Source organism: Marmota monax, unplaced genomic scaffold (assembly GCF_021218885.2).
Source record: "Marmota monax isolate L192 unplaced genomic scaffold, Marmota_monax_Labrador192_F-V1.1 WCK01_AAM20220418_F8-fsc00001, whole genome shotgun sequence".
NCBI lineage: Eukaryota > Metazoa > Chordata > Mammalia > Rodentia > Sciuridae > Marmota > Marmota monax.
Window position 1 is genome coordinate 16,296,457 of NW_026693777.1, and position 23,539 is coordinate 16,319,995.

A 23,539-nucleotide genomic window follows, 5' to 3' on the forward strand; every position below is an offset into this window, starting at 1 on the left:
AATTATTTTTTAGCTGTCAATGGATCTTTTATTTGTTTGTTTTGTTTATATGTGGTGCTGAGGAGCTAACCCAGGGTCTCACGCATGCCAGGCAAGCGCTCTACCACTGAGCCACAACTCCAGCCCCCTATCCATTTTATTTTAATATGATTATTAGTGCTTCTAACTTTTAACTGTATTTTAATCTGTTTTCCAAAAGATGAACATTTAGATTACTGTCAGTTCCACACTACCACAAAATGTCCTGCAGTAAACATAGTTTTACATTAATATTTGTAGATGGGATGATAATATGTGTCCAAACTGGGATGATTTTGAAATTGAAAAGGAACACTTAATAACACTGGGGCAGAAGGTGTATACCACGACTTCCAGACAAACCAGAGTATGTGAACACCCTATTCATGAAAGATTTTTCTAGAGTATAGCTAATAATTAGAAGATATGTACTGGATAGGCTTTCTCCTTCCAGTTGTTTCAGATTGGCATCTGTTCCAGTTTGTTGATAAAATGTGCTGGATGATTGTTGCAAATTTAAAATTTCACCCTTGCCAGAAAATACTCCTAAAGGGGATTTCTAGGTCACAGGTTATAGACATACTTAATTTCAATAGTTTAAGTTCTAATGTAGTCTTTTCCTGTTTATAGGTGGGTGGACTTTTAAATCTGTCTAACCATTTTTCAGGAGTTCTCACATTTGTACTGTGTATTTATTCCTCCTTTTGCAGCAAAACTATATAGTTTTGGTAAGTAGCCATTACTAGTTTATTGATAACTACTCCTAGAACCTTACTCCAATATAACAACTACTGTGTATTTTATAAAGAATTTTTTTCATATTTTATGTTATTGGGTCCTAGTATTACTCTTTGAGGTAGAGAGGGCAGAATTTTTAATCCTTGTTTTACAGAAAAGGAAGCTGAGGATCAGAGATAAACTGACTCACATTTCTGGTAAGTTATGGAGTTGAACTTGAAATCGTTTCTTTTATTTGCTTCTACAGTATTTAAAAGGGACAGGCAAAAAGATAAACTTCTGTTTGTGATTAAAACAGGGATTGTCCAGTTTAGCTTTGCCTTATTCAGAACCTAACACAGTACCTGACATGTGGTAAATAACAAATGTGAACAAATAAACTGGGGATTATCTAGGGATACACAGGGTCCAAGTTTAAATTTTTATTTTAATTTTAATACTGGGAATTGAACCCAGGGACTCCTGTGCATTTGTATGCTAGGCAAATGCTGTCCAATTGAAGTATATGGTTGAGTTGAAACACTGTTACTCAATGTTGTGGAGACTTCCATTTATAGTAGCAAGGCTTTGAGTTATAGATGAGCTCAGTTCTGTAAAAGTGGATGAAGAGGGCTTTACATCAGTCCAGGAGTTCTCATTTTAAGTGGTTTGGTTCATTTATGACAGAAGTTAGCAATGAGTTATAAATGTACCTATATAATGTGATATTAAGGGGTGGGTAGTAGAATGTGCTTGTTTATAATAAGTCTCAGTAAGATTTCTTCTACTTATCTTCTTTTGGATACTGTTCTATTGCTTTAAATAACCTGTGGCAGAGTTCCTTCTCTTGCTAACTGTTGTAATGCATTTGGCTACTTAATACTTGCTTTCTTTTGCCAAGATCCCCAGAGACAACAGCATTTTGGTGACACTCCAACCATACTGAGGATGTTGGATTTCATTGAAAGATTTTCTATAAATAGTTTGTCCCAGGATTGGGACAGGCTGATTGGCCTCATCCCCCTTACCCAAACCTGCCATTGTTTTGAAGTCATTTCAGAGCCTTCCATAATCTGGATCTGTCTACCTTTTCACTTCATCTCAAGTTATCAGAACCTCCCTAACACCCCCGTCTTCTATGATACAAATTAAGGGTGTATCTTTCATCCTACCAACAGGGAAAACTTTTTAGAAAGCCCACATATTTTCTCTTTTTAAGTATATGTTTTCACATTTTCTTTATTCATTAATCTGTTTTCTTGAACAGATACTTAAAGAGAGGCTAGTAGTATAAAGCTGTCTATGCCTATTCCTTCCAGTTGCACCAATGCATTTTGTTTTTTAATTGTTTCCAAATTATCTCCCTTCTCTTTGTACTGTGGCCCTGAATTGTACCAACCAGTAGTTAACATAAAGAAGCCCCTAAAGGAGTTTCGGAGTTTCTTTTTCCTTCCACTTTTTTTTTTTTTTTTGGTACTGAGGATTGAACCCAGCGGTGCTTAACCACTGAGCCACATCCCCCACCCCCCCACCCCCGCTTTTTTTAAATTCAGAGATAGGGCCTCACTAAGTTGCTGAGGCTTGCTTTGAACTCATGATCCTTCTGCCTTAACTTCCCAAGCTACCGGGATACAGGTGCGCATGGTGGTGCCTGGCATCTCCACATTTTTTATTGTTGTATTATAGTTGTACATATTGATGGGATTTGTTGTTGCATATTTGTACATGCACACAATATAACAACATAATTTTGCCAATATCATTCCCCTGCATTCCCCCCTTCCCTTCCTGCCTTCTACTCCTTGGTTGCTTTCCTCTACTGATCTTTTGATTTTTAGGGGGTCCATTCTGACCTTTGATTTCCTTTTTCCCCTCCAGTTTCCACATATGAGAGAAAACATACAACTCGTGAATTTCTGAGTTTAACTTATTTTACTTAACATGATGGTTTCTAGTTTGATTCATTCTCCTACAAATGCCATAATTTCTTTTTTCTTTATGGTTGAATAAAACTCCTTTGTTATATATCACATTTTCTTTATCCATTCATCTGTTGATGGACACCTAGGCTGATTGAATAGTTTGGCTATTTTGAATTATGTCTTCTTTTCTTAAATGCATAGGTAAAATCCCTTTATGACAATGGTTTCTATAGAGTGAAATTCTTTCTACAGCTTAGTGGTTGGTCCATGAAAACGGCACTTTGTTAGCTTACTAGCTTTGTTAGCTCAGCTGGCTTGTTAGCTTGCTTGCTTTCTGTATTTTATTATAATAAGAACAGTTAAATCTACCCTGTTGACATATTTTGAAGTGTCTGGATCTGTCTACCTTTTCACTTCATCTCAAGTTATCAGAACCTTCCCAACACCCCCATCCTCTGTGATACAAATTAAGGGTGTATCTTTCATCCTACCAAGAGGGTACTTAATATTGTATTATTAAGTGGGATTTGGAGGGGCTGAGGTCTCTCACAGCTAGTGTGGAATTTGAACACATCCCTAGTACTTCCTTACATTGCATTTTGTGTGTGTGTGTGTGAGAGAGCAGCTTTCAAAGTTAAACTTGTGTCAATCTGTAAGCACAGTGTTCTATAGCAGATCTCTAGAACTCATTCATTTTGCATAACTAAAATTTTATACCCATCCAAAATAGTTAAACTCATAGAAATGAAGAATAGAATCGTGTTTTCCAGGAACTAGAGATTTGGCAGATGGGCAGTTGGTAGTCAGTAGGGAATCAGTTTTATCTAAAGTGAATAAAATTTGGTCATGACTATACCCAAGTATGTGGTTATTTGTACTTGAGATTAAAAACAAAAAAAAGGGGGGGGGGATTTTGGTTCTATGTCCACCATGAAGCATCAGTTACCTTTCTGGTTTTGAGGTTTCCTACCAACACCTATACATTGTCCTCCTCCCATAACACAAAATGGAAAATAATAAATGAAATTCCCAAGATCACTTCTTCCAAAACTGCCATATACAAATTCTCCAGAATCTTGAGAGAAGTATGGAGGGGAAGTTATGGTTGGAAATCTCTCAATTAAGAACAATTCATTTCATAATTGGTTAAAAGCTTAGGTTCTTATGAACGCAGCTAATCCTATTACATTAATAATAGAAATGCCAGGAATGCCATCAACAGGATCAAAATCAAATGTGAGCAGAACCACTTAACATCTTACAGGAATGACTATATTCTTTAATTGTATGTAGATCTTTCTGTATGTATTCAACAGGTCATCTTGATCTCTGTGTTTGTATTTTCAGTCCTACCTGACCTGAGTGGGCAACTTGGTATTCTTGACCTTAACTCTTGAACTTAACTGACCTTGCTTATGACTATTGTAGCTGCCTCACAGTCTGACTTACCAGCCTCTCCTCCCCTAGGCCTTTTCTCTCTCTTTACTTCTCTAATCCCTTTTCTTTCTTCTTCACCCCCATCTCCTTCATTCCTCCATGATTTTCTCAGGGCTGGGCTTCAACATCGTCGGTGGGACAGATCAACAGCATGTCTCCAATGACAGTGGCATCTACGTCAGCCGCATCAAAGAGAATGGGGCTGCCGCCCTGGATGGGCGGCTCCAGGAGGGTGATAAGATCCTCTCGGTGAGAACTGGCTTCTGCCTCCTTTGCTGTACTGTGCTCCGTAGTTCTTAGGTCCTACCCTAACCCCTTTCTTAGAAAGATTCCTGCCTACCTTTTTGGATCTGGAAATATCCAGATTATATAGTTGAATGGGACAAACCTTGCTCAGTCTTCCAGCTCTACCATTGGGCTTAGAGGATAATATGATCTTTAGTTGACAGACATAGCAAATTAAACCCATAATATGAAATTACTTGCCCAAGTTCCAAAAATCACAAATCAAAGAGAGGTGAAGGACTGGTGTGGGGAAGAGATTTAAAACCCACAATTTTCATCATTTTTTCAATATTTTATTACCTCTCTTTTGCTAAAAATTAAAAAATGAATTTGTATTTTTTTTGGGGGGGATTGTTAGCCTCTATAAATTGATTTAGTTTCAAAGAAGAAAAGCAGGAATTCAGTGTATTTTCTTACCCATTATAGACTCAGAGCTCTTTCTTACCCATTATAAAGATGAAATATTGGAATGCAGTTTAACTTTGCTATCTTATCAACTGTGCTCCCATTTCATCCTGCTAACCCAGTATCAAAATAAATTAGACTTAGCCTATAGTAAATCAGAATACTGGCAAAATAAGAATTTTAAAACTATTAAAATGCACAGCATACATCTGGCCTCACTTTTCATTTCTATTCCCCATCATTGGCTATAGTATCACAGTATCTCAGTTGTGAGAGAGGTAGGAAGGTTAGGTGATTTTTTTTTTTTGTCTGTTTTTTGTTTTGTTTTTGGTGATCCTGGGGATTGAACCCAGGACTTTTTGCATGCTAGATAAGCACTCTGCCAACTAACTGAGCTATATCCTCAGCCTGGTTAGGTGATTTTGTAGATTTTTTTTTTTTTTTTAATTAAAACTCCAGGGCTAGCTGAAAAATAACCAGCTAATTACTAGTTGTAAATGATACAGTTGATTGTTATAAAGAATGGAGGAGTGTTGTGGGGGGTAAGTTTTACATTCTTTGGAGTTAGATGGGGGCTTCAAAGGGCTAGACATAAATAAATGGAAATTTGAACTAGGTTCTTTCTTTATGGAAAAAAAACCCTACTTTCTTCTTCACTTGGGCCATAGACCATGAGCCCATGGTCTGAAGAGGAAAAAACTTTTTCTTTCTCTTATGAATGAGGCACAAAGGTTAAGTTGGGAAGAGGCTGAAATAGATGGATGTAATTTAGGTTAAGAGAAGTCTTGATTAAAAAATTAGTCTAAGAGACTTAATTTTGAATCTGCCTCTATAAGATAGGTATATCCCTTTAAAGACTTTGTTGTAGCTTTGTTTAGAATTTTCCCTTTTGAATTATATCTCATGCAGTCCAGTTGAATAGTGATTAAAGGACATATGTGGGAAGTCTCCTGGTCCTCTGAGTTGTCAACTTATTAGACACTTCTTTGTCATCCAGCCCATTTTATAGTAATATGTGTAGGCAGAGATACAAAGAAAACAGAACGTCCACCTCTTCTTCCCTTGGTCTCTGAGTATTCAAGAGATCAGGCTCAGCAATAGTTCTGAATACCTCTTCAAGAAAGCTTAGTCCCCAGAAAATCAGAACACATAGCTATTAGAGATATCTAAATTAACTCAAAAATATTTTTTAAAAAATGTGTCCTAACTGATCCAGAATATAAATATAATCTCATGTATGGCTTTATTTCAGTCCATCTCACTGTTTTTACTGTGTTCTAGCCCATTAAGCTTCTCTTAGGTGCTGTTTATTAACCTTGTAAGATGGAGACAGGGATAATCTACCTTTCATCTCAAATGTATATTGAAGAGTTTAGAAGCACATGATGTCCTATGGCTCCCCAGAGAAAGACATCCTAAAAACTGTAAATCAACTTGGCAATGGTATAGTAAGGAAAAAGAGTGGGTGGTTAAAATAAAGGTATAGCATGTAGGTAGGATCTATGTGGTTTAGTAATTTGAAACACAAATTACAATCTCAGACAGGCTCTGTGGTTAAAGAAAGACTTGAGTAATAAAGGGGTTAAGAAGAGAACTATAGTATTTGAAAAGCTTTGGTTAAATGTAGGTTATTGCAAAATGAAAACAATGAGAAGTTTTTAAGCATTAAATGACAAGTAGCATTTTTAGAACTTCAGACCTAATCTTTTTTTTTTTAAATATCATCTTTATTGGCTATATGATATTTCTTTCTTTTTTTTTTTTTTTTGGTACTGGGAATTGAACTCAGGGGCACTTAACCACTAAGCCACACCCCCAGCCCTATCTTGTAAAATTTATTTAGAGACAGGGTCTCACTGAATTGCTTCATGCTTTGCTAAGTTGCTGAGGCTGGCTTTGAACTCTTGATCCCCCTGTCTCAGCCTCTGAAGTTGCTGGGTCTACAGTGTGTGCCACTGTGCCTGGCAGACCTAATCTTGTATAATATTATAATAACCCTATGAGGTGGATATGATCATTATGCCCATTTTGCAGCTAGGGAAACTGAGGCTTGATGAAGTCAAGCAGCTTGCCTAAGGCCTCATAAATAATAAGTGTTGGGGAACTAAAACTGTGGTCTGTCCAAACTTGAAGTCTCTGTTCTTATCCACTGTGCCTGTATGGTCAGTTAACAGTAGATGGTAATCATACTCATACTGAAATTGGTTTTTCTCTAGAAGATGGACTTATTGGAAGGCCTCTGAAGTTTTAAAATAGGGCTGGGGGGTAGTGATGGATAGTGAGAGATTACTGTCAATGAAAGAAAAGTAGATGATTAAAAAACTCAGCTTACCTATCTTTAAAATTTATAGTAAATAGGATTTTACTTTATCAAAACACATGTTGAAAAAGAGAAGGGAAAATGTCAGGGGATAGAAAGGCAGAAATAGAAAACAGGTATGCAGGAAATAAGACAGAAAAAGATGGAGACATGTAAGAGGAAAGGGCAGCATATTCTCTCTAGCTAGGCCTACATTCCTTTGACTTCAATTTCCCATCTAAGTTTGCTCCAAAATTTTCTTTGTAGATCCCTTTCCTTAACAAACACTGTGGAACAGTCTCTGTTACCTCACTCATCCATGGCATCATATTCCCTCTCTATGCTTAAGTTAATCCATTAGGCCATAACCATGAAATGGTTTCATCTGTTTAGCTTACTTCATCCTTTAATGTACTTACATATTCATTTATTATTGGCTTTGATGTCTCTATGAATGACTTTAAATTATTAGCATATATTTCCTTAAAATTTTTTTTTAGTTGTAGATGGACACAATACCTTTGTTTATTTTTATGTGGTGCTGAGGATTGAACCCAGTGCCACACACATGCTAGGCAAGTGCTTTACCATTGAGCCACAATCTCAGCTCCAATATATTTCCATTTTTTAATGGATTTTTCTATTCTCCTGATATGGGTTATTTTTCCATGTTTTAAAATGTGCCTCACTTTTTTCTAATAACTTTTGTGAGATAATCAAATTAAGAATATGTTCCTTGGCACACATCCATTTTAGATAATTAATAGAAGTATCATTCAGTGACCTGTAAATTTTTTGAGTTATTATTGACTATCTTTTTATTCTTTCCAAGTAATACCCACATATTGTCTTGATTTCAAGTTCTAAAATTGAATAATTGCATGGTATATCATGTAGTGCCCTCTTTTCTCATCAAAAAGTAAAATTTAATTTTTTATGATTTCAACAAAAAAAAGAATAAAAATTTAAAACTAATCAATGTTAAATAATTTTTTAAAGGTTGTGTTGTATGGGAAACAAAAATAGTTATTAGTAATGGAGAAAAAGACCTGAAAGCTGGAAATTCCTTCCTTCCTTATTTATTTAAGTGTGTGTGTGTGTGTTGATGAGGATGGTTTCATATTAGAATAGGTTACCATGGAAGCTGGAGAAATTTTCTTTTTTGCTTAAAAGAAAAAAAAGAGTAAACTCTCTGATGTTTCTTATTTCCTCTGTCTACCTAAATGAAAGGAGGTAGATAGCTAATAATAGTGGATCTTCTGTAAATTCTCAATCTTTTTATGAAATTCAGGGTGATGCAGCTGGCTTATTACACTGCATAGATGCATGCTCCTCTTTAACCAAACCATTTATAAAACAAAATAGTATAGACTGGGCCATTAGCCAACTGCATTTCATATTCTATTCAAGTACAAGTCAATTGGGTGAAAGAAAGTGTTGGTTAGTTACCATTTATCAATTATTGTACTTGATGGCCTTTCGAGCATATGTCGGGGCTGTGGAAAGTTACAAAGAAGATGAAAGTCTGGTTTCCATTTAGATTAGCAGTTGGGGAATGACCTAGCAGAAACCCCATCTAGTTAGCTATACAGACATTGAAATATGCAGCAGAGTCCTTTAGACAAAGTACCTCTACAGAAGAGTCTCTCTTCTTATCTCTGAATCTCTAGCACTGAGGCTTGTTATAACTGGCACAGGTTAAAGATCTAACTTAGTTGTTCAGTTAGTGAATCATTCTATTATAATATACTGACTCTTTTGGTTGGGCCTGACTAATTGGATTTAGATAACTTTTTTTTATTCTCAACTTTGACGAAAAAAGAGACAAAAATGTGGTTTCAGGATCTTGATAAAAATATCCACAGTATTATCTAAGATTGATGCTCATTAAATTGGGCTCATTCTTTCTTTATGGCCCCACATCTATCCTGTAGTGAGAGCTCCTGTTTTGGATTATCCTGAGGCAATTTGAAATTCTTAATCATCCAAGAAAACTAATTTTAGCTTAGTTTATTTCCTAAAGCAGGAATAGGAAACACATCTAGCACAGTAGTTTGCCAGTAGTCAGAGTTGAAGCAAAAATTTTGTGTTAACCCATCAGTTATTAATTAGAACACCACCATCCTGATTCTCCAAATAATTCACTTGGTAAATATTTTTAGTACATTGTAAACTTGTTATTGGGTTCAATAAAAATTATGCCATGAGTTAAGGAAGCAGCAGTAGCAAGTTAACAATTCTGAGATTACTCAGCTGAGTAGCTCTTGGTATTAAAAGTGACATCCAGCTGAGTGTGGACCTGTAATCCCAGTGGCTCTGAAGGCTGAGATAGGAGGATCATGAATTCACAGCCAGCCTCAGCAATTTAGTGAGGCACAAAGCAACTCCATGAGACCTGTATCTAAATAAAATATAAAATAGGGCTGGGAATGTGGCTCAGTGGTTGTGTGCCCCTGAGTTCAATCCCCAGTACCCACCCCCCAAAAAAGGCAGTCTAAGAATCAGCAGTCTGTTTTACCTGGGAATGCAGAATCTCATTCAGACCTGTAAATCAAAATTACATTATAACTTTCCTGGTTGGGTCTCTGTAGTTCAAGAACTACTGTGGTAGGCAAGTATTTTTCAAAAATCTAAAATTATGTCCTATAATAAGAACTACATATACTCTGTATTCATCAAATTGGAATAAGCATATATATTTGAAATAAAAGTTTAAGAAAACTACTTTTCTGTATGTGATAAAATCCAGTATTTAATGTTTTCTTCTGATTTCGTTTTTTAAAAATTAAATACTCTCTTGACCCAATGGGTTGATTTTACAACCTTCTGTACTTGGCCTACAGACTCATATTTGAAACTTCAATACTTCAGTAAATGGAAACTCATCAATAAAATCTGTAGATGCATGGGATGTGTCTTAAATAGGAGTGTCTTAAGTAGTCTAGGAGTGGAGACCAGTTGAAAGACTATTGGAGGTAGTTTAGATTAGGATTCACTCAACTTCAAAATCACCCGGAGGTTGAGAGCTGTTTTCTGTATTAGAATGTATGGTGATAAAGAAAGTGAATTCTGTAGATATATATGGTAAAATCTATATAATTTTGTAGCTAAGCAACTGGAAACTATAAAATATTTAGGAGAGATAAATAATAGAAAGCAAATTCAGATTTGTAGTAGAAATTATGTTGTCAAGGGAGAAAATCATAGTCATGACTTGTTTATGAGGTTAGTTTATCTTAGGTGAAGGATGAATTTTTTTTAAAAAAAAAGAAATTTTCTTTGCATTTCTAGAATTTCTCTTATTTTAAAAGGGTTTTATTTTTGGTACTGGGAATTGAACCGCTTTACCACTGAGCTCTATCATCAGCCTTTTTTTATTTTTATTTTTGAGACAGGATCTCACTAAGTTCAGGACCTTGCTGAGTTGCTGAGGCTAGCCTTGAACTTGTGATCCTCCTGCCTCAACATCTTGAGTCTCTGGAATTACAGGTGTGTGTCACCACACCCAGCAAAAGGGTCTTATTTTTAAAATAGTAGTTAGAATAATTCTCTTATATTAAAATACATTTAGGCTTTACTAAGAGGCTGAGAGGCCTAATTGGCTTTTGCCCTTTATAGTACCTTCTTTTGCCTAATATCATCAATGTCTTTCTTCCTTGTTAGCAGGAGGAGGTTCAAATGAGGGCCAAGATTGTTCACTGAATCATTGGCAGATAGAACTATTATTAGACTCCAGACCTTTCAACTTTATGATACTGAGATTGTTGTCAGTCAGTCTTCCTGCAGGGCACACTTGTAGCCAAACTTCAGGAAAACATGACATTTCTTATGTTCAAGTGTTGTACAAACTGCTCTTCGGGTGTTATAAGGCTTATAATGATGAGTTGAGATACAACTACTTCAAGTTACTCAAAGTAGAATGTAAAATGACATGAGGCAGAGTTCAAGAGCATTATATATTAATGAGATTATATTATATTAATGAGATTATATTATATTATATTTAAGAGCTTTATATATTACAGAGATCCAAAGAAGTAAACCAGTCACATCTAGTGAAATTATGAAGAAAGACTTTGTCCATGAAGTGGCATTTAACTAAGCTGCATTTTTAAATTTTTAATTCTACTTTAGCATATATAAATGATAAAAATACTAATATTTAAAGACCTATGTTTTATGCATGTGTAAAGTTAACATTAAATACCGACAAAACTATAAAATCTAATTTACATCATTAATGAGATAGTGAAATGTTGCTGAAATGAGATCCTTGCTTACAGTGTAAATTTGTGTAGGTCAGTGTTTTAAAGTGAAGGTTTGGGGGCCAGGATGCTCGAATTGGAATCTTTGCTTTGTTACTTCCATTATATGTGCTCATAGATGAGTTGCATAGTTTCTCTGAGTTTTTGATTTATCACTTAAAAAATGGAAGTTCCTAATATAAAGGAACCATTGTGAAGATTAATGTAGGTAGAATGACTAGGAGCCCCAAACATAATATAAATGTTAAATAATTTTTCCTGGAATCATTACTGAACATTATGGCAAAGATTATTTTAAGCTCAGTATTCCTACCATGAATGTCATGGAGTGATCCAGTTATTCCACTTGAATTCATATTACTGTGACACTTTGCTGTTGAGACTAATTTGGAGCTGTGACATCATTTGACATTAGCTGACAGGACTGCATTATTAACTTATTTGTATGCTCTAATAGAAAATACCTATTTTTTTTTACAATGAGAAATATAGTTAATATATGGGCTAGATTACATAAGTGGGTATTCTCACTACAGTCAGTAATCTCACACCTATTCTCTCCCCTAGGAGTTAACTAGAAAACTGAGTCATTGAGAATTCATTATAAAGTTTCTCCCATGGGGCCTATCTCCCTCATTCCCAAAAAAGGCATAATCAGAAGTTGTCTTGATAATGTGAAATCAAGGTCCATCAACTAGAAGAAAACCCTGTATGTTTAGTCTATATTATAGGTAGCAGGACTGATCCTTTTTTTTTTTTTTGTATGCATTTCTGTTTATTGGCTAATATGAAATGTTTGCACAGTATCATAAACCAAACACAACCCTGCCAATATCCACATATGCATATGGCTCAATATTTAACAAAATCTCTATAAATAACTCATTCATGAGGGAAAAGGTAATTTAAATGAACCTACAATCTATATAAAACACTGAGGAACTTGGTAGTGATGTGGGGAGTAGGAGGGAAACAGAAGGTTTGAAGATCTCAGTGTGGCAGGGCTGTGTGTTGGAAAGAGTAGTGCTGTAGTATTTGACAACCTTACCAAGCTTGGATTTGAGAACCTTGGAGGAAAAAGTTCCTTTCACAGACTACCTTTGGTCAAAATCCAAGTCAACAAAACTCCTACTCTTTGCCAGCAAACACTGCAGGACTGATCCTTTTAAAGATCAATCTTGGAAGATAAGTAGAATTTTGGAAAAGGGAATAGCATTTAGGTGATGAATATAGCTTAGCATAGATATGAATGTTTATGTTTTAGGTCCTAGAGGTCAGTAAGCTATGCATATCTCGGGCATAGAATATATAAAGGAAGAGAGAGATTAAACTGAGAAAGTGGGTTAGAGCCTTTTCCTGGAGGACTTTGCATACCAGTTTGAGAAATCAAGTATGCACTCTCCTTGCTCCCCAATTTTGTTTTTGTGTCTTAAACAGCAAAATGGTATTAACATTTTAGTGTGAAAAGGTGGTCGTAGCAATGAGAAGGAAGTCAGGAAATTTCTGGTTTTGTGGGAAGTTACTAAGAGGCTTTGGATATGTTGAATTGAGGTCTAGTAGAGCATTGAGGTCAAGTATAAGCATTCAGCAGGAAACTAGCAAAACCCAAAGTAAAAGCAGGATAAAAATTGAGAGTTATCTTACAGGTTATGGTTGGAATTATGAAAGATCATCATGAGAGAGAAGGGTTGAAGGACTCACAGTGAAGAATGCTAATTTACCTTAAGAAGAAGGAAAGGGAGAGGAATCAGAAAAAGAATAATTTAAGGACTAAGAGAACTAAGTGTACATAGGAGAAGATTACAAAAGGAAGGAGTTGATCTGAAGATTGAGAAAGAGTTGACGATTGGAAATCACCGCTGACCTTCAAGAAAACATGTTCCTCCCGACTTATATATTATTAAATTATAAAGGAATAAAGAGTGAATGGATTCTGAGGGAGTGGAGGCAGTGCTTGCAAACAGATCTTTAAACAGTTTGGCAATGAAAGACGAGGCCAGGCATGGTAACACATGCCTGTAATTCCAGAGTCTTGGGAGGCAGAGAAAAGATGATTGCAATGTAAGGCCAGCCTCAGCAACTTGGCAAGATCTTGTCTCAAAAAAAAAAAAAAAAAAAAAATTTAAAGACCTGGGGATGTAGCTCAATTGTAAACACCCCTGGGTTTAATTATCACTACCAAAAAAAAAAAAAATGCGAAGAGGGTGGTAGTGGATTGTAAGAAATAATTGTATTCTTTATAGAGGAGAAATAAAGCAATTGAGAGGAGAAAATAATAGAGAGAATATGAACAAGTACTTCACTAGATGGTTTATCCTTGATAAAGGAAATAGATCTAATTCAGAAATTAGGGGAAAGGAGCAGTGAGAGGATATCAAGAAACTAAAGAGGATGATAAGAAAAGGGGGAGAGTATGAGAAATCCTCACTATTCTCAAAAAAGATGAGATGGGAATCTGCTGAGAGGAGAGAAGATTGGAAGGGGCTTTGATGGTGGAAAAGGTGTGGAAGAGACACTGCTGTATATTTCTTAGTGGGTTTTTTTGATGAGTAGAGCGTTTTAAGGATAAGCCAGACTCAGCTAATGTGTATCTATCGTAGAGTTACTATCTTTCTCTAGGAATATTCAACTCAGTGATGACAAGGAAAGTAGATGTAGTATGTTACCCAGGACTGGGAAGATGTCAGAAGATCTTGGGGACAACAAATTCTAATGATTCATTAAGTGCTTGGTTGAAGTTACAAATGCAACCGTGAAGATGGGACTAGGAAGTATAAAAGGAGTAGAAATTGACAGGTTTTTAATAGTTTTAAGTTGAAGCATATCTAATGTTAAGTCTTAAGTGTGTGTCACTCAGTTGGTAACAAAAGAGGAGTGGAGTTTGTAACTATAAAGAGAACAGACAGCCTGAAAGGCAAAAGTATTGGTAAATTTACCAAGGGCATTAGCAGGAAATAGAATGCTATGAATCTCTTGGAGAAGGAAGATTGTGACAAGGGAGATGAGAGAATTGAAAAAGTCAATAGCTTGAGCTTCAATCAAGTCAGGGATGGTTGGTGAGTTAGGGTGGTAGAATAGTAGCATATGTGGACAGTAGAATGCAAGGATACTCTGATTCTCCTTCCATTATTTAAAAACTAGCCCTAGCTCACTAGTCTCACACAGCTTCAATTGTTGTATCAATGAAATCAATATAAAAATGCTATTTTCTTCACAGGATGAGAGAATTAAGATAACATATACAAAGCATAGATAAATATGTTAATATTCTTACTGCTATTGCTGTTGATAACACTGATGTGTACAAAAGATCTGTATCTTGTACACATTTTACTGTGCTGTGTCACTGGGTACAGCATAGGATAGATATCACTTGTGGCCAGTGTCACTCCTAACCATAAACAGTATCAATTCCAGTATTCCTCACATCATTTACCTTTAACTGCCAAGAGTAGCCTATGTTTAAATGCCCTTTTTAAGGTTTGTATCATCACAGAAATATGGTGTTTAGTAAATTTAAGGATAGGAATGTCTATGGAATCCAGGAAAATTGGTCACAATAAAGTAAGCCCAAGAGAATGTGCCAGTATAGATTTATATCAAAATAAATTGTGTAAACTGGGCATGGTGGTGCTCACCTGTAATCCCAGTGGCTTGGGAGGCTGAAAGTGAGACACTAAGTAACTCAGTGAGACCATGTCTCTAAATAAAATACAAAGTAGGGCTAGGGATTTGGCTCAGTGGTCAAGTGCCCCTGAGTTCAATCCCTGGTATCTATCTATCAAGCAATCAATTAATTGTGGGAGAGTTTCATAGAATTACGTTTCCAGATTTAAAATTGATAATGCTAAGGATTAGGAATATCAAGAATAGGGTTATAACCTAGAAGATTGTTTAGTTATAGGCTAATTCTCTAGGAAGACATACAAATATAGTAAAAGAATCCCAAGTGTCAAAACAGGACAGGCATAGAAGCTGGGAAAAAGGAGAACCCATTTTATTTTTATGTAGGTTCTCTTCCTATGGCCCACAGAACCTTAGCTGTAGGAAAACAACTTTGAAAGTGGGAAAAATGATTCTAAGTAATTTTGCCTTTATTCCTAGCCCTTTGAATTTGCCCTGAAAGAGTTGGGGTGTTTTTGTTTTTGTTTTTTTAGCTTTGGCCATATGAAAGTAGATTGTTGACTTACGAGATTAGCTGTCTGTTTCTCTTACTATTCTCCCTCACTGTTTTTGACAGGTAAATGGTCAAGACCTAAAGAACCTGCTGCACCGGGATGCAGTAGACCTCTTTCGTAATGCAGGCTATGCTGTTTCATTGAGAGTGCAACACAGAGTAGGTGTCACTTGCAGCCATTGGGTTTTTGCACCATCCTTGTGAGTAAACCTGTGGGTGGGTGGGTTTGTGTTTTGTTTTGTTTTCTGTCACTACTTTGAAGAGCTTGTTTGGCACAGGCAGGAGTTCTCTGGTTCTTCTGTTTGTCATCAAAAGAAATTCGTAACAATATGCTTGTAACCCAGATCCTGCCTTCAAGGTAACGTTCTTTAAAGATAAAGCTTAATAGTCAAATTTAAATAGTTGGGGGGAAAATCACCTTTACATTTTGTTAGGGAAAGAAGCATATACCTGCCCTGGAAAAATCTTGTTTATAAAACTCTGGACTACAAAGATGGTGTATTTCCTGGATCCCTCGTTTACTTGCCCTATCATTCCATGAACCCTTCTCTACCAACTTGATAACTCTTGACAAAAGCTATCATGCTCAAAGGGGAGTTCTAGGAAAAAGGAAATGGAATTCAAAATTGGGTTAAGACAATATCTGTCCCTCCATCACTTCTTATTTCCTAGTGATTATAATTTGGATGATGAATATGAAGGGTACTTAGTAGACAGTTCTTCCCACAGCACCAAGAATTTCTAAGTGTATTCACAGTACAGGTTCACTGTGCCTTTATAGTTATTCCTTCTTAAATTGGTATATTCTTTGCTTTACCTAGTGACTGAGTAAAGAGAGGCTATAGAAGTTTGAGAGAAACTAGTAAAAAAAAAAAAATGGAGAAGGAAAAACACAAAAGCTGAGCTAGCACCTAGTATTACAAACAGAATGTGGGTATGATGGATTAGAAAGCAGGTTGATAAGCCCAGTGTAGTGGCACAGGCCTATAATCCCAGGCGGCTGAAGCAGGAGAATCGCAAGTTCAAAGCCAGTCTCAGCAACTTTAGTGAGACCCTAAGCAACTCAGTGAGTCCCTGTCTCTACATAAAATACAAAAAAGGGCTGTGGATGTGTCTCAGTAGTTAAGTGCCCCTGGGTTCAATCCTTCAATCCTCGGTACCCACCCCAACAAAAAAAGAAAAAGTTGATAAGAGACAGTATTGGTCATCCACTGCTTGTGCCTTGACTCTTCTGTATTTCTAAAGTATGGGAGAATTTATGTAGTAGGTAAAGGCAATTAAATACAGGCATATACTTAAGATATAATTAGGATTCTTTTTAAAGGTGTGTGGGAAGTGCTTTGCAGTGTTCTCTTTAGGGAGCATTTATAAATAACTCCTAATATAACAGATCCTGCTGTTCAAGGGAATTGGCCTAGTCCTAAAATACATGTCTTCCTATTGAATATACCCTCTCAGAACATCAAGAAAGAAATGAAATGTGTAGAAGTGGGATAGAGGGTATAAAAGGTAGTTTGTGTGGTCTTACCTTTCAGATGGAGGGGTTAAAGTTTCATAGGTTATCACAAGGAGGTATCTAACAAGATAGCACAATAATTATTGCAAGTTAATCATTAAAAGTTGATAGTCAGAAGGGCCACCCTGAAAAAAACGCAATAAAGAAAGATAATCCAATCTCAAAAGGAATATTTAGGCATGAGAAATTATAATAACTAGTATATAATTTATTATTACTCACTTACCTCTCATTCTTTAACCTCTCTTCCATATAGGTTTCACCTTAGTGTTATAAATTAGGGCATGAAGGACAACACCTCATCTTAGGAGGGAGGGGGTACCTTCCAGGAACTGAAAAACATTTCCAAGTGATGGCATTGCACTTTTATTTACATTTCCTTGATCTGATCTTACTGCATTCTGATGATTAATAATCATATAAGCAAACATTCCAAGGAAGATATTCTCCTTCTCCCTTCTCCTTCTTAGTAATATCCAGGTTCCTCACAGGATACATAGGTTTCATCTCATAACTCCATTTTCCTGATATGAAACACATGCAGTGAGATGGAGGCAGTACAGAAACTGAGTACATCTGACTTGCCCTTGGGGAACCCTCAGACCTATTTTTTCCTTAAACATCTGTGTCTACGGTGCACAAGCTCAGGACAATAGGAAATGCTTGAGTTTACCACTTTGGGTGCTCTACAGACTACAACCCTGGGTGATGTGTCAACATGACATTTCAATTGTGGTGAACACTGTAGTCACTAGAGTTAATATTTTTCTTTCCCTTCCAGTTACAGGAGCAGAATGGACCTATAGGACATCGAGGTGAAGGGGAGCCAAGTGGTGTTCCCATAGCTATGGTGCTGCTGCCAGTGTTTGCCCTCACCGTGGTTGCAGCCTGGGCCTTCATGAGATACCGGCAACACCTTTGAAAGTCTTGCTGTCTTCCAGTGCTCCCAGTGTGAACTTACATTTCTTTTCTCCTCCTTCCCTGCTGTTGTCCTGTATCTTTCCCTCTCTGCATAGCCAACACATGATTTAAAGTGACTGATTCCCACCCAGAACATTGCTGTTCAGAAGCTCCAAGTCTTCATATTCTAATGGGAGAGTAAAGGTATTGTTTGAAGGAAAGCTGAAGAAAAGACTTGCTTAGAACAAATGAGGAGTTATATATTTTGCTAGGACTGCTAATAGAAATTCAGCTACCACCCAAAGATGGAACGGTCTAGTCTTCCTGTCATCATGGGTCACACCGTTTTATTAGCTGCCGTGTCTTGAAGGCCAGCTAGCTGTATGACAAGAGGAAGAGAGGAGTTTTCTTTTTTAATGATCTTCCTTGGGAAGTACTTGTGGCCTTTATTTAATTTCTAAATATATTTTTGGTGCCTATATTGGACACAGGAGACTAAGAAGAGCTTTTTACTTTTTATAAAAAGCGAATACATATATATAATACAGATACATATGCATATATGACAGTATAATATTGATGCCTTATGGAAAATTAAAGAGGTGAGAAAACTGTTCTGTGGTTTCTAGATTTCTGTATATAAGGGCTAATCTTAATTGAAGAACTTTTAAATAGCTATTTGCAGAACATATGTAATGGGAAACAGGAAGTTGAACTTTCAAAGGGCATCCTAATCAAAGTCATTTAAAAAACAATAACTAAAGCAACTAATTAAAAATCAGAACAATATTTCTTTTCATACTAGCTAAGATGAAGTAGAGGTAAATTTGGTATAAGACAGCTCTGCTCAGGTCAATCAGTTCAAAAAACTTTGAGATATAAAGATAAGTCTTACCAATTTGTGGCTATACTAGTGGATTTTTTTGATACCTCACAGTACTGTTAAAGGATCAATGGGGATGATTGTGGTCAGGGATATGGCAGTGGGACCAAACCAACCCATCAAGACAACTTCTGAAAGGACAAAAGATAGTGCCTTCAAGGAGGAATCTGAACCCTCTCAGGCAATCTACCAATCTTTTTGGTTTCTAGTAACAGGAAAAAACCTGAGAAAAGGAACTGCCTCCTGGACAGGATAAGCATGAAATCAGCTCTGTTTCTGATTTAGGGAATATGAGAAGGCCTGAATTACTAGCTTTTTGAAAGGCTCCAAACAATGAGTGTGGCTTTTAATACATTAAAATAAGCAATTTTTCAGAGACTGGGAGGAAATGAGTTTTGTTTGTTTAGGGTTAGGGATATTTGATGGCTGTTTCCTGGGGAAAGCCTGGAAAGAAAATATGGATGAATGGATGCTAGGGAATACGGGGGATATTGGTGACATGGGACCCATCTTATTTAAGTGTTGGTTTTAAAGCACTGAGAATAACTGAACTAAGGCTTAGCCTTAGAAAGTCATTCCCATTCTCCAAATATACCAACCAGACTGGAGGCTTTATATCATTGTGACTTAAGATGATGAGGAATTTTCCTCAGGTAATAAATTGTATCCAGTTTTTAGCATGGACAAATTAACAGTTATTTAATAAAATTGATTGGACATCAGCTTTGTTGAGATGCTCTTACAAAGAAGTGAAATATTTACTTTCATCCTAAAGGGTTTTTTTGGTTCCAGTTGGGAAGAGAAAGCTTTAAATGGAATTAGACACATAAACAGGGGAGTGTAAGTTGGTGTCAAGTTTATATTGCAGGAAGCAAAAGAAAAAAGTTAGAATTGAAGCACTTGAGGAAAGGGCACAAGTTAAGGACTCTTAAATAAGAGTTCACAGTCTAGTTAAGAAAATTCATAAATAGATGAAAAGTTTATTGTCAGATTAAGTAATAATTGAAAATAGTAATGAAAAGAAATAGGACCATGGAGAACATGAAGCAGCAATGAAGATCTACAGGTGGTCATCAGTTTTATTTTCTAGAGAGTTCAGAAAAGGAAATTTGTGTTTTAATGGCATCGGGCTAAATGGAAAGGGAAGGCCTTTCAAAATAAAAAGTTCCAGTAAGATCTTGCCTCTGGGTCAATTATTAACATAGGAAGAAACATGCTTTAAACAATCCTAACTTATGCCTTCCAACCTGAACTATTCAGTACTTTTTGAGACTCGTTGTAGGTTCCATAGAGAAAAACCAACAGTATCCAGTTATTATTTTAACCAGCCCACCATGAAGGCCCAATGTCTGGTGCTTTCCCTATATCTGATGGCAAGGCATGTGCAACTACTTCTATAGTGGCCTGTTTAACCTCCCAGTATTCACCTCAGGGTTTAGACATTAATTCATGAAAGACCTTGGGACATACAAAGTGAAGCAAATGGAAAGCAGAAAAGAGATTTGCTTTTTTACTTGTTAGTATATGTAAATAAAAAGCCACCTATCCCATCATCAGTATTTTTGTTTTGTGGTAATAGGATTCTTATGCACTTATATTACAGGTTTTCTTGGAAATTAAATAGCATTTAAAGACCAAAATATTAAAGTTTGATGCAAGTATTGCTATTTATTATGTTCTTCTAATTCTATGGAAAACAAATTATTACCATGGATGAGGTATCAGAATCCATTATATGGTGTAAAAAAATTCATATTCTTTATAGATTGAACCTAATATTCCTAATACTTAATACTGTTTTTAATATTCCTACCACCTAAATTATAATGAAGCTTTGAAAAACGGGATGCAGGTATTTTTAATGCCCTGTACTTTAAAATATTTCTCATACTTGTCATGATTATACATGTAATTTTCATTAGATGGGCTGCTTTTCCTGTGAAGTATTAACTTCTGTGCAAACATCTTAGTGTAATCATTGGTCCATCTTGCTATGTATAATGGAAAAAGGAAGTTAATATTTGTTTTTGCATTCTGTGCCAGAAACTGTACCAGTGGTGCTCAAAGGGAGGTTTCTGGGCAAAAAGCATCACTACTGGGAAACTTGTTAGAAAAGCAATTTTTAGGCTTCATTGTAGACCTACTGAGAGTCTCTGAGTGTGGCAACCAGCAATCTGTTATAATAATCCCTCCAGGAGACTGATTGGTACACTATTTATGTCTCACAGCTCTGAGATCTAAGTATTGCTATAAAGAGACTACAGAGAGTATTTTCCTAAGATTATAGAGGTGGTAATAACAGGATTTAAACTTATGATTTCAGGTACCAGTATCAGTTATATATATGGCAACCAGCAATCTTAATAATCCCTCCAGGAGACCAATTCATGATTAAGTTTGAGAGGTTACCACTCTGTGTTAGTAGTTTTCCTTTTTTTCTTAGGTGAGAATCACCTAGAGAGCTAGTGAAAGTAATTATGACCAGGCTATACTTCAGAGCAACATACGGATAGTAATATACAGGACTAGGATTCAGGCAGCAATAAAACAGGTTTATCAGGCAATTCCGGTTACAATCTAAGTTGACAATGTTCTTTGGCAATTGAATTTAGACACTGTTTAAACTACTAAATTACCTACAGGATTTATTCTTGCCCCAAACCAATAACTTTCCTTGGGCCATTTCAGAACCTGATATAGATGTGGATTAAGTAGAACATTCTTTCACTCCTGATGTGTTAATGAGAAACTATTCCACCTCCAGCAAAATATATGATTAGTGTTTCAGTTCATGCATCCATTAAGAACCAAATGATGGATTCCATCTCTTGGGTCCCCTTCTTCCTCCGGGAAGAAGTCTTTTCTACTGTCCTTTAATAAAGCTTCTACTTTCCACTCTAAAGAGAAAAAAAAAGGAACCAAATGAGAGAATATTGAAGCTAAAAAGGAACCAGAAGGATTATGGAATGAATTTGCCTTAGAAATAAGGAAATCAATGTTTAGAGAGGTAAGCTAATTTAAATTGGTCAAACTTTTTTTAAGTTTGTTGTGGTGCCAGGGATCAAACCCAGTGCCTTATGCATGCAAGGCAAGTGTTCTACCACTGAGCCACAACCTCAGCCTTGCAGAGGTCCCCTTTTTCTCTCATCTTTTCCTTTTGAATGTGTCCACTGTATGCATATATACAAAAGTCCTTTTTAATTTCAGTCCTCATCCATCTTCTCTTTTTTGAACTTTGAATGAAGACCAGAACTGATAGCTGAAGGGTATTAACAAGCATCATGATTGGAATGGGAGATTTCATTGAACAATCTGAGAGACTTAATATTCAATTGGATGTGTTCTTCTAATAGTGCTAGAGATATTTGGTGTTTGGTGATGGATGTTGCTTTTAAATTTTAAAATGTACTTAAAAGAAATGAAACAAGGAACTATAGACTATCAAAAGTGTGGAGAAGTTGAGTTCCTATAGTTTATGTAGAGCCAATAAAGATTTTGTTCAAACCATATTCTGTGGAGATTTATCTTTGAACAGATGAGGATTTTTTTTTCTTCATTCAGCAAATAACTAATGAGTATTTCTCTGTTAGATGCTGAAGATACAAAGATAAACTATTGCTTTCTAAGCTGAAACAGTTCAGCATCTGACAGTGGGGATGTTGATGTTAAGTTATCTAATATTACCTAGAAGTCGACAATTGGATTTTGAAGCTCTCTACCTTTTTTCCTACAATAGGTTTAATGTTAGCTGCTATCCCAGGCACACCCTTTTTGCAGTTCCTCTTTTTTGGGAGTGTATCAGGGGTTGAACTCGGGGGCACTCGACCACTGAGCCACATCTCCAGCCCTATTTTGTATTTTATTTAGAGACAAGATCTCACTGAGTTGCTTAGGGCCTCACTTTTGCTGAGGCTGGTTTTGAACTCCTGCCTTAGCCTCCCCAAAAGCTGGGATTACAGGTATGCACCACCATGCCCAATGCTGTTCCTCTTTTAACTGCAAATATTTTTGAGACCAGCACTTGCATCCAAAAGGACAATCAGGATCAAAAGGAAGACATATTTTAAGGAATCTGTTCTGGTTGGAACCAGATTCTTTATTGCTATATTCTTTTGTTTAGTGTTAGTATTTACAAAGCATGTGATCTACTTACCTGCTTCACTTGATAGCATAAAATTATTAAATTATTAAAAAGCATTATGGCTGCTAAGGAATCAAGTTATAGCAAACATTAATGCCTGTTCCTAAAAAGTTTCCTCACTGTTAATGTTCTCTATTTTCCCAGGAAAAATAGGGAAGGGAAGAGGGCTGAAGGAGATTTTCAAATGCAATGTAATTATTAACCAGCAAGGTCATTTACAAAATAACTTTGTAAATTTATTGACAAATCACAGGAAAATGGGTGATCCTTCCTCCTTGTTTGAAGATTCTCAAATGAAGACACAGAACTGAATCCCATTTTAATGCTGTATCTGCAGTGCTGCTTTGATTGTGAGTTTCTTATTACTGGATACTTGTGAATTTTACCTTCAAGCTATGATAGTTCTTAAGAGGTTATTTTCCTCATGAGCCTTGTTTTGTTTCCTTTCTTCTTTGATTGTCATGTTACATTGCATTTCTGGATGTACACAGCAGTTTGTTTTTCAAATCAAGTAAATGCCCAATAGTCCCTTGGAAAACATGTCAGTATAAAACCGCAATATCTATTTCACTAT

The 23,539-nt window shown here is 36.1% G+C and overlaps 1 protein-coding gene and 1 long non-coding RNA gene across 2 annotated transcripts in view; one reads left to right on the forward strand and one right to left on the reverse strand.

Moving 5' to 3' along the window:
• The window catches only part of Synj2bp (synaptojanin 2 binding protein), a 31,237-nt gene extending 8,904 nt beyond the window's left edge, over positions 1-22,333 (forward strand). Inside the window, exons 2-4 of the mRNA XM_046461828.2 lie at positions 4,207-4,343; positions 15,589-15,684; positions 17,823-22,333. Of these exons, the coding sequence (XP_046317784.1) occupies positions 4,207-4,343; positions 15,589-15,684; positions 17,823-17,963 (374 nt within the window). The 3' untranslated portion in view covers positions 17,964-22,333. The remainder of the gene's footprint in view (positions 1-4,206; positions 4,344-15,588; positions 15,685-17,822) is intronic.
• LOC124104740 (uncharacterized) overlaps positions 1-23,539 on the reverse strand; it is a 35,299-nt gene that overhangs the window by 5,404 nt on the left and 6,356 nt on the right. The window contains exons 2-3 of the long non-coding RNA XR_006855503.2: positions 17,268-21,721; positions 17,054-17,166 (exon numbers count right to left, since the gene is read on the reverse strand). This is a non-coding gene — a long non-coding RNA (uncharacterized LOC124104740). The remainder of the gene's footprint in view (positions 1-17,053; positions 17,167-17,267; positions 21,722-23,539) is intronic.